The sequence below is a fragment of the Amblyomma maculatum genome, chromosome 1 (genome assembly GCF_055883805.1).
Source record: "Amblyomma maculatum isolate TAMU_Amacu chromosome 1, ASM5588380v1, whole genome shotgun sequence".
In the NCBI taxonomy this organism is placed as follows: domain Eukaryota; kingdom Metazoa; phylum Arthropoda; class Arachnida; order Ixodida; family Ixodidae; genus Amblyomma; species Amblyomma maculatum.
This window is the reverse complement of record NC_139344.1, coordinates 418,462,680-418,474,828: the sequence shown is the minus strand read 5'-3', so window position 1 is coordinate 418,474,828 and position 12,149 is coordinate 418,462,680. Positions and strand designations below refer to the sequence as shown.

The following is a 12,149-nucleotide window of genomic DNA, read 5'->3' as shown; positions in this document are numbered from 1 at the left end:
ATGCGCGAACTCGCTTGTCATCTGTAATTTAAATAAATGTTCCTTAAATTTAATTTTAAAAATTATCAAGGTAATACACGTGGTAAGACTTAAATCCCGATGCTGAGAGTGTGATGTAAATGAAAAGCAGCAAACTGGCACTTTAATTCAAATTTACCTGTTTGGACACACCAGATGATATATTTTCTCATATTCAAGAATCAGTTTGAATATTTCAGCATTTTCGCATTTACACGTCGCCAATAAGCAACTGTTTGTCCGAAGCTCAGTCTGTTGTACGGCTGACCCTGTTATCATTACCAGGATGCCAGTAGGCGATGAGAACAAGACAATCTTGAATCGCTTTTGCTGAGCTTAGTTTCAAAACGAGTACATGAATAATGCTGGATGATGTTTATGCTATGATGCGAAGGCACCAAGTAGCACATTGCTGATGCGCTTTCTTTGTTTTTGTTTTGTTCTTCTCGTCGCCAGATGCGTGTGTGCTTCACCGATTCCACTGGAATAGTAAGTAGACGCGTGCTTTAAATTGACGTGGGTTTTCTTAGCGACAAGCTCTGACGTTGTACCACGTCAACTGGATAGTCATGATTTAATGCTACAAGTTGCATATAGCTCGTTAAAAACGGGTTGTGGGGTAGCATGTAGGGTTTAGAACTTACTTTGTAAATGCTCACGCCTGTGTCACAAATTTAGCATGCCATGTTTAAAAAAAAATTGCTCTGCTCAGAACCCCACAAGCCAATTCATCGTTCAAGATAAATTACCACAATGCATTGTCCGGCATACACTGCGGATCCAGTGAGCGCGCAACTAGCTTGGCTTATGTTTGCAAGCAACGCATGAACATTTACAGTCACGTGCTAACTGGTACTGTCCTTGCATTCGGATTAAAATATGGGTCGCTTCTAAGCGCTCTGGACATTTCCTGTTACTCCCTGTATGTACCGAAGACATTTTGAACAACTAGGCTTCCGCCGAGCCAACGAAGATAACATCCCCAGATCCATGGCACACATAGGACAGGGAGAGCGGGTTCCTGTATACCACAAAGAAAAATGTAGAAAGAAAGGAAGGGGAGAGGGAGGCGATGCTTAGCTGCTTGCTAACGTTTTATCAAGAGGATGCTAAGCGTTCTTTACTGGCAGCGGTTTAAGTAATGGCAATTTCCGTTGGTCAATTGGAGCTGGGTGCCCAAATCACAACACCGCCACCTAAACCCCTAAAGGGCGGAGATAATTCTGGGCCGGTTCGGGAAGCTGAAGTCGCATCGCAGCTCAAAATGTATTGCGACTAATAAATAGGGGGTTGCAACTGGCTTTCGTATGATTTTAAGGCCGGGGACGTTTTTCAAAAGACGTAGTTCGAGAGCCCCGTGCAATAAAAAAACACTGTGATGCCCAATATACTCTACCGATATCTTTTAAACCACCAAATGCACCAAAAAGAGAAAGAACATGCGGCGAGATCCGATTCTGGTGGAAGGATCAAACTAGAGCTCCTAGAGTTGGTTCTAGCGTCCAACAGAATATGCGCAACCTATATTGATCGACCAGTGGAAGTCGAAATCTTCATCCCGGCGCAAGGAAACCTGCTTGGGAGCGACTAGTGAAAATAACCATAAGATTTTCGCTCCCAATCGGAAGCCCAGGTTGAGGAGAAGGTCTCACTTGGGAAAAGTGATAAGATGTAACAGAGCCACGTATCGTGAGGGCTGCGAGAGATTGCATGGGACAAATTGTAGAGATTTAAAGAATGTGATTCTACAAGCCATAAAGGCCGTGAAAGTGGCACGCAGCTCAGAATCGAGTCGATCTGGACAGGATGGCAAAAATTGGTTCGGAACCGGGCCAGAAACAAATATTATGAGAAAAAAAAAAACATAGCAACGACCGGAAAGAAATTGCGACTCTACAAAGAGATGCAAAGAGACAACAAAAAAAACGCCATATCGAGGAATTTCTGAAAAAAAAAAAATAAGAGAAAGGACGAGGTAGACGGATAGAGAAAAAAGGATAAATTAGGAGGAAATAAAGAGGAAGAGCTAAGGATGTCTGAGAAGCGACATCGGGAAGTGCGGAGCACAAGGTAAAGTTAAGACAGCCGATATCTTTAAAAAGGGAAGCAGATAAACAGTTAATAAAAAACCTGGAAATCCTATACTGAGTATACGATCCTAGCAAGTCTTCAATGAGCAAGATAACAACATTTCAATTACCAGAACCGCCATCTTCTTTTTGTACGAAACTGCTTGAAGTACAAGAGGCGCTTCGCTCTGTGACCGCCCTCTCCATATGCTTCCCACGGCCCGTATCGTCATACGTACTGATGTCCTTCAGGTGATAAAGCTAGTTAGACGCGTTAGTATACCAGCCGGAAATCTGCCAAAACATACAAAGTCTAGTGGCTCACATACCAAATCCAATTCGTATTGAATGGATGGACTCCGCGTGACCTTTTAAGTGATCAAAGCCATGCGGATTCTGCGACCTGCCTTTCAAACTCAACCTCGACATCGTCAAATCTCATAAAATTGGACAATGCCACCCTGCTTTTAAAAAGAAAGAGCACCTACAGCGCCGTACACGTGCTCTTATACCTCCGTGTACAGTGAGCCTCCTCCGCGGTCTAACCCTTGCAGAGAAGGTGGCGCTTGGGATAATTAGAGTTGGGTGGCCCTAACACAAGAAATGATCCGAAAGTGGCCACAATTTCGGTATTATTATCCACACCCTGGGTGCCCCGTATACCAAGTCTAGAAATATAGAAGCTGACATCCATCACCTGCTGTGGCAATGTCCAGCGTTGAAGCCGACGCGGATCCGGCACCTGGCAGCTGGCCTTTCCCCCCATAATCCGCAGTCATATGCCGTTTGGACGCTGGGACCGCATCATAGTTCACGATTTAATTGCATCAGCCAATGTCTTTTCATTTATTTGACCACACCCTTCATTCATCATAACATTCCTTTTATGCCCTGAGGCAATAAACTTCGCAAAAAAAAAAAAAAATTCTACCCTATTAGCGTAGTTTTGCCCTATATGAAGCATTAGGAACACAGGTGTACGCGTTTTTTACTTGTGATTTTGTTATTGCTCTCACCTTGCGCAATATTGACTACGGCATTGGCGCAATATAGGAGCGAATTCAAGTTTCATTTGGACATCTTTGACCTAGCCGGTTTTTGAACTTGTAGATTATGGAAGCCTCTGTTAAATTTCTGTTTTAAACTATGAAGCCTATTCCAATAATGAATTGATGTTACGGCAACGTTCATTAAAAACTTCCGAAACTGTCTTTGGGGCATTATTTCCTGCCTCAGCATGGTGGTAAATTAGGCTCGCGTTCATTAATTGTTCAATTTTTCCTCTTTCTTGGATAGCGGCATATCGATAGAAGACAATCTATTATTCTATATTGCTCATTCCAATTTGAAAGAGGTAGGAAATGCATGAATTTATTTCCAATCGACAAGTTTAAAGCCTTGAAATCAGCGGCAATAAATGCTCGCGAAAGAAACCTGGAATATCTCCGTTATATTTGATGTAAACGATTTATAATGTACGTCTAGCACTATAGCTCAGAGCAAAAAAAGCATCACAAGACGAAAACGCCCTAGGCATGCCTTCCCGTTGCATAAGCAGTGAAACGCTAAGCTCTTATAAATCTTACAAGTTTTTTTAATGCGATAGCGTTAAATTTCCACTTCATCAAAAAATACGGCCTCAGGGTAGGTGTTGTGAACGAGAACTCACAAGCATGGAGATGGCAGGTGGTAGCTTGCAGATGACATAGCTGAGCAATAGTTTTTGATGACTTATACGCCTTACCGAAACCACATGATGTCAGAAAGTTGGGAGGAACTGACAACTCAAGTCTCTGCTTTCATGTGGGAGGGTGATATCAGAATTAGCCTGCCATAACCCTTGCATTCACATCACCCCTACGCCACGTGGCGCTTTCACACGGCTTGGCTAAAGTGGGGTTTTAAAAAAACTTACGGCCGATTTGCAGTTTATCAAGTGCGAATTAGGTGCGTAGCACTGCTTATCCATGCTATACCTTTCCATCGCTTGCAGTCGCGCAGTCGCGCAGCCCGTTGTTCTGGAGTTTCTACCACACGTTTATTCCTCTTCTCTTCGGCATCTGTTACACGACGACGCTCAGTGTCTTGAGCAGTTTCCTGAGCACGCTCTGAACGTTTCCTCCTTCTTTATGCATCTAGATTCTTGCACCGTTTAGCTGTAATATCTGAATCAGTGGACTCCCGATTCCACTGCCTTCGTAACCGTTGTACTTCCGCACGTCGAGCACGGCGAACCTGCGTCGCGGTGCCAGACGGCTCGGCTTTATCTACTTCGACGCGGAGAAAACACACGGCGCAGCTGCGTCCTCAGCTTTCCTCACAAAATCTTCAGAAATGAGCGAAAACAGGCACAATGTACCCCTTTACAATGCACTGTTCTGCGGCCGAAAGGACTGGGGTGGGATCATAGGGAGAGAAAAGAGACAAGAGAGAGGCAAACGTGCTTGAAGGCGAGTGCCTGTTAAGGTGCGGAGGCAAGCACAAGCTGCTTCACGAAGCGGTGAGCAGCTCGGAACCGATATCCAGGGAGCACCGCGCGTGAACGTCTACTGTCCGGGAAGGCTGAGGAGCGACTCCTCTGATGTTAATGGAGAGATGCTGAAGTTGAGGACGCGCAAGCGACCCACGACTGCTCACTCTAGAGTAACACACGTTTGTGCAACACTGCCCAGTGACGGGCGCCACGACCGCAATAGACACGCCCCTCTCTCACTGGGTACATCTATGTGGCCGCCCCGCTTCCTCACTGTCAAGTCGCGTGATGCGGGCGTTGCCACTTTCCCTTCCCCCTCTTCAAGTTCACGGAGAGACGGATGGAGAGAGAGAGACTTCTGCTGCTGCTGTGCTGTCCCTCCGCCTCCTCAATGTTGGGCCGCGCGATGTACGCGTCATCACCTTCTCCTTCTCCACTTGAAGTTTACGAAAAGAGAGAGAGTGAGTGGCTTCGGACAGACATCGGCAAAATCCGTTATTACGGCTAGTAGTGCGACGCACTAAAAATAAAACTTTGGTAAAGATCATCGCGCCGGGAATACTCCAGATATAGGAAAAATAATACGGCACCTCCTGCAACTATATGATAGACCACGATTCAAAACGTTTCAACTTTCTAAGACGTATTATCCGTGCACTGTAAGCTTCAAAACTACATTGCACCCAGAAACCGAAATTGGTACCTTGTATACTTCCTGCGCCAACCAGCCGGCAATTGGGCAGGTGCAAACCAAAGAGGGGACGCAAAGAGAAAATGTGACTACATAAAGACGAAAAATGAAGGTATTTCAGACGCGAGCCATTAGCGATTGCATTTCAGTCTTGTATAGCTTCAATAAATGTCAGTTTTTAACTAGCGCCTTAAAAGCCTCTAAGGGGACCACTCTTTTACTTATAGGGAAAGACTTTCTTGACTAAACGTATACATAAGAAATACAACACCGTGGCCTGTTTTCGGCAACAGCTGCAATATACACGGAAGTGGTCTAACCAAGTCAACGCAATTACCGATTGTTATCAAACGCAGGCTTCCGAGGGACTGAGACTGCGTCGCATCGTGCCTTGAATTTCATACAGATTAGTTCAATATTCTACATCAGCATTTCTATGCGACGGTCACTTAAATTTGATTATAGTTACCGCCGACGTAGTTACCGTTTAAAGCTATTTACATTTAGACAGATATCTCCCGGTCATATATAACGCTATTCTTGTCGCTTTTAGGCTGAAACAGAAACAGGAATTAAACTTCACGCTATGTCAGCAGGCTATGAAATTGTTTCGGTGAGATGCCATCTTGAGTATACCTGACTTCCCTGTGGCGCAGTCTGTAAACGGCGTTTGCAACAAAGAAGGAATCGAGAAGTACCTCGACAGCCGCATGGGGCACCTGCACGGCATCTTCCGGGACTTCGCCACCGACTCACTCGGATGCAGTTGCTTCAAAAAGGTGAGTTACCCTTTTTCGCCTTCTTTCAAACCATTATGAAATATCTTCTAGGTACAGCTATAAGCAATATGAAAGGGAATACGGGAGCGCGTGACTTCCGCGCTTTGCAAAGCGCTGCCACCAACACAAGACGCCCCCACGACCTCCTCTATAAACTGACGCCACTCTTCACCACTCCCCCCCCCCCCCCCCCCTAGACGAGAATGGGTGGCACAAAGGTATGCTCGGAAAGGGCAGCCGGCCAAGCTTACTTGGGATGCATCTTTATCACTGATTATTATCGCCTGTCGGTGGTAGCGCATTAAAAGGCGTGAAGACCACGTCCTCCCATGTTCCCTTTCACATTGCTTGTAGCTGTACCTTCATCCTTCTTGTACCGCTAAACCACTGTTTCATAGCAACCTCAATTTCTCAACCCTCCCCCCCTTCGACTGACTGAGGTGTGTGCGTGTGTGTGTGTTTGGTTTGGATTGTAGGGTTTAACGCCTCAAAGCGACTCAAGCTATGAGAGACGTCGTAGTGGAGGACTCCGGAAATTTCGACCACCTGGAGTTCTTTACCGTGTGTGTGTGTGTGTGTGTGTGCGTGTGTGTGTTGGTTTGGTTTTTTGGAGTTCAGCGCCCCAAAGCAACTCAGGCTATGAGAGACGCCGTAGTGGAGGACTCCGGAAATTTCGACCACCTGGGGTTCTTTAACGTGCACTGACATCGCACAGCACACGGGCGCCTAGCTTTTCGCCTCCATCGAAAAGCGGCCGCCGAGGCCCGGATTCGAACCCGCGTCCTTGGGCGCAGTAGTCGAGCGCCCTAACCACTGCGCCACCCCGGCGGGTGTGTGTGTGTGTGTGTGTGTGTGTGTGTGTGTGTGTGTGTGTGTGTGTGTGTGTGTGTGTGTGTGTGTGTGTGTGTGTGTGTGTGTGTGTGTGTGTGTGTGTGTGTGTGTGTGTGTGTGTGTGTGTGTGTGTGTGTGTGTGTGTGTGTGTGTGTGTGTGTGTGTGTGTGTGTGTGTGTGTGTGTGTGTGTGTGTGTGTGTGTGCGCGTGCGTGCGTGCGTGCTTGCGTGTGTGTGTGTGTGTGTGTGTGTGTGTGTGCGTGCGTGCGTGTGTGTGTGTGTGTGTGTGTGTGTGTGTGTGTGTGTGTGTGTGTGTGTGTGTGGCGGCATACATGTGTACTGCTAGGGCGATTTCCACAGCAAACCTTTGTTCGTCCGCGTTAATTTGTTTCATTATGTCCTATTAGGTTTGGGCTTGCGCCTGAGTATCTTACCGCTGCCAGCAGTCATTACGTGCGGCTCGCGGCCCCTCGGTAGCGTTGGCCTGGCAGCTCCGTGGCTCGGCGGACGGCATCAACGGTCCCAGCAAAGACGAGGTGTCTTCTTACGAAACAACCTTTACTACGATATCATGAAGAAACGGGCAGAGAAGCTGATCCGGAGAGAATACAGACTCTCCAAAGCTCTTACATTCGTACGTCGTCGAAGAATTTCGACACTCCCTGGTGCCATTAGCTTTTCGATTAGTGTTGACCTCGGAAGCCTTAGCGCCGTTTTGCAACATTTGCGTAGTAAGATGTAAATTTGTGGGACATCTTGTTCAGTTGGTGATGCAGTAAACTTTACGTTACCTTGCTCGAGACGAGGCTGTCTATGAGTCTAAAGCTGTCCGGCTGTCTCGTACCCTCCTTTATGCTTCTGACTCTTCACACGATTCTGGCGACTTGATCTGTTGTATTCTTAAAAGGGAGCCGATTGTTTTACTACAGCGCCCTAAATTTTTAGTGAATTTTAATGGTCTCATCTTTGTAGTAGATGAAAAATTTATTTCGCAATAATTATATAGCGCTCCAAAGCAAGCTGTGCTGAGTGTTTAGCGGAGCAGCGACTATACGGGTGTTTATTTGTCTGGACGCTTGCATGCCGAGGGAATCAGTAAATAATATAGAGATTTAGCTTACCGTGATCCGTGATCCGCCACCGTGACTCTCTACAGCGCGTGGGCGGGGCACAAGCTGATTGGTCCCGACACGGCAGGTCTATGTACCGACATCAAGTATGTGGCGCCATCTATCGGCGTCAGGGGATCTGGGCATGCGCAGTGGAACGCGCGGCGGCGGATCGCGGTAAGCTAAATCTCCCTAATCTCAGATGCCAATTTTTTCACTGTATAGACTAGGCTGCATTACTCTGTGATCAGCGCGTTAGTGTCGACCGAACTTCGATCTTTTTTTACAGAAACAAGCAATAACTATCGACAGTTATACATAAACTAAGTACAGTGCCCAACTCAGTGCACCGTACTGATAGTCTTCTTATTTTCCATTACGCACATTTCCTAGTAAAAACTTAAAAACAAATCAACTCTTGGGTACTTGTTCGACTTAACTGCGCAGTTTCAATGAGCTGATTGACCTTGTAGATCCGGAAACATAGCTTCTGATTGCGACCTGTCATTGTTCAAAGCTAGCGTGCTGCAGCCCCTTGTAAAGCAATGACAGGGTTCTACACATATCGACCTCTTCACTCCAGCTCAATACAGTCTGCTCTTCATTCCTTACAGAACCTAACCTCAATGCATTACCAGACAACGGGCAGAGTTTAGTTTTACATACATATATGCAATGCTTCCGTAACAGGAACTCTCCTTTTATCTATTATTTCCTGATTTTTCGCGGGCCTTCTCTGAGTATTGTATGCTGTGAGTCCACGAGAGCATGTTCCCATTTTAAGACAACAAATTTAAGACTGTAGTACGAAACTCATTCACTCTATGCTGTAATCCCAATGGTTGATTTTTTGGTCTTGCAGATGGAGGAGTTAGTCCAATGCACAAGCACGTCAATCTTCAAGGTAAGCGTTCCATTTTTCATTTTAGTCAAGCATGGCCTTTACGCGGCCACACCCACATGCGCTCAGACAGGCAGCACTTTACACAGTGGTACCGTTGTTTGGACGGAGCCGCGCTATGAACTTAGAGGAAGAGCAACTGAGAACGCGTGCTCGTTATGATCGTCGGTTGACTGCATCTGACGCTCCGAGGGACATTGCGCTGTGAGCTGAAAGTTTGTGGAGGAGATGAAAAGGAGATAAAGCCGAAAAAGCCGAAAAAGCGGCAGAAACGCCGGAACAACATGAATAGTGTCTTGCGAAATGCCGCTGCGACGATGTTTCAAGGCTTGAGTGATGAGCAGCACCACCGACAGCAGCAACAATGACCAAAGAAGAACAACAGGGGCACCTTTAATCGATTCCATGTGTTACCATGGCTATGATAGAGATTTACACTAGGCTTAACCGAAGCTAAACCAGAGCCAATTGTTTTTTTTTTAACGTGAACGCCCTGTACTACTCACTCACAACAGAACCGGGTGTCATTGAGCGCGAACCACCAAAACCCAGGTACCAAAATCTCAGGTTGGTCGAACAAGACTGGTAGGTCATCGCTCCGCACACCAATCATCAATCAACCGACATCAGATTTCAAAGGGCCTGTTTCAATAAAAGTGAGTTTGATTATGTTAAAATCGATCAGGTTAAATATGTTAGATTCAGAGTGGATTACGTGTGATTAGACTGGATTGAGTGAACAACGGTTTATTATGATTTAATTGCGCTGTAGTAAAGGCGTATTCCAGGCGTAAAGGCGTATAAATTGAATGAACAGCACTGTGATGAACACAACTAAATTAAAATAGAATATGTTGGGTTGTGAGGCGATTATGGTGCAATGGTGGAATAATGGCGATAGTTGAAAATTGGATTACGTTCAATAATATTCTATTTGGGGTGGATTGAGAGGATCTTACAATGAAGTAATCTGTTGATAAAATGTCCTTGTGGTCCTCTTTATAGCACGTATACACTCTTAGGCACCCTCTGTAAATTTTTGAGCCAGGTCTTTTATTATTCATGTCAATGCCTTTGCAACAGATTCTTTTTATTACTAGGCTATAACATGGTCCGTATGAAGAAGGGATCATTAGATCACCCTCTAAAACACGTGTGAACGAATCTCGAAAAGTCCGATACGTTCAGTGCACTCCGCATGTCACAACGTGAGGAAATTAAATTTTGGTCATCCATTTCTCATTCTGTAGAAAAGCATTGCTATGAACCTGAAAGACAGACAGCTGAAAGTAAACCCAGAAAGGACATTTTTATCCTCTTGTCCGTCTTTTGAAAATTTCTAAGGTTATAGGGGAAATTCTCTGTGAAATAAAAAATGCTCAATTCACAAGATTTGACACTGTTTACTCGTTCACTGCGTCTAGGGTTTTCCATGAGCCGGGTCACTTCTACACGAACACTCGGTGACACCATGAAGCAGCTGAACAGGGTTTATTAAGCAGTCTAATGAGGAGAAATTCAAAAGCACAACTATCCCACTTCTCCAGCATATGAATCAGTATTCGTTGCCCCGGAGCAAGTATAAATTATGTAAACGGCACCGTTGACCCACGACCCTGAAAACATTTAAAGTCAACGGGACGCCCTCAGCGAGGAGGGGTGTTGTACTCCACCACTGGAATCAATAAAGGTTAGTACTATTGATGCAATAGGGTGTTGAATGGTTCCGATAGGCTGGCTGCTTCACAACGAATTTGCATTTATGCAAAAAGATGGAACGAAATAGATGAATCCAACATTCACGCTAATTCCTCTCGATTTATTGCAGATGCTGCACAAGGCTTGCAAGATGGTTCCTGAAACCGAATAAAGATGTCCAACTGAGAACTATTATAGCGGAGTATGGCTTTATTAATCACAAATGTTTAAATTACGCCTGGAAACTGGCGCCACGGTACGTTGACGCTGTCGTAAATGCTGCGGATCAATTTCATATTTACAGAATAAAATCTGCCCTTCAATGATCTTTTCAAATCTCTAGACGAGCTTCCGCAACGTTAATTCATAAAAATATGAAAGCACCTCTGATATATACGTCATGCATCGGCCGTTATTTAAAAAAAGCTGGAACTGATGATTGAAGAAATTGTGAAAACGGCTGATGACTGTAGAAATGCTAAAACCGACACAGAGATGCCGACCGGGGCAATAAACGTTGACTTTTTCGTTGATCAGCTTACTAACGCTTTACGAAATGACAGTAAATTTGCGTATTTTGACAGAACTCATAAGTATATATTCCCCAGCGTACCGCGTTTCATAACCTTCCCATCTCCAAACGCATGTCCAGGTTTCAAGCACATCATTTGAAGTTGTAAGGCGGCCGTCGATTAGTATACAACGCGGTTACGACGATATACATGCACATGGTGCACCTTACTGCAAGTAACGAAATCCCGGTTACAAGGACAGTTTTTCCTTTGCACTGCGCATCTTATAGGCTATCTTAAAGAACAAGTGGGAAACATCTCATGATTTTGTATGCGTTTCCATACCTAAGAATATACTGTAGAGAAATAGACACCTCGGAAGCCCTCCTCAGAAAACATACAAAACCACTCTCCATATTCCCCCTCATACACAGACCTCAAACCTCCTACAACTAGAACTCCACAGCACTGTACACAAGCTCGTTGAAGCTCACAGACAAGCTCAATACCTACGGCTCACTAAAACTGCTACAGGTAGACACATACGTGATAGACTGCGTATCCGAATACCCGACAACAACCCCCAGCTTCCACCCCACGCAACACACTCCCTGATTAACATACCGCACGAAGATCGGCCCAGGCACGCGCCCTCCACAAATATTACGGTTTCGAGGAGGACGTCGTATGGATGGACGCAGCATGTGCGGGTACGTGCTCCGCAGTGGCGGTTATGGACAACACGGGGCGCCCATTAAACTCTGTATCCCTGTCACTCACCTCTACTCCGGAATCAGCAGAAGAGGCTCCTATAGCTACCATTGCCCACACTGAAGCTCGTTACATTCTGTGCGATTCTAAAACTGCTTTGCTCAATTTCGCCAGAGGCAAGATCCATGAAACCACATTCCGCATGCTAGAATCGGTTTCTTCTGAACCAACCCTTCAAGTCGAGCTGATCTGGGTGCCTGCGCGCTTAGGAAGTCCTGGCAACGAGGTCGCCAATGTGCACGCCCGAGGACCTATAAACCGAGTGGTGGCGGACTCGGGCCTGGAAGACTCGAGGGAG

At 45.7% G+C, this 12,149-nt stretch overlaps 1 protein-coding gene across 1 annotated transcript in view; it reads left to right on the top strand.

Annotated features, from left to right (window-relative positions):
* The window catches only part of LOC146209187 (uncharacterized), a 30,457-nt gene extending 19,717 nt beyond the window's left edge, over positions 1 to 10,740 (top strand). The window contains exons 4-7 of the mRNA XM_084587365.1: positions 475 to 507; positions 5,908 to 6,030; positions 8,832 to 8,873; positions 10,699 to 10,740. Coding sequence (XP_084443491.1) covers positions 475 to 507; positions 5,908 to 6,030; positions 8,832 to 8,873; positions 10,699 to 10,740 — 240 coding nt within the window. The remainder of the gene's footprint in view (positions 1 to 474; positions 508 to 5,907; positions 6,031 to 8,831; positions 8,874 to 10,698) is intronic.
* The last annotated feature ends 1,409 nt before the right edge of the window (positions 10,741 to 12,149 follow it).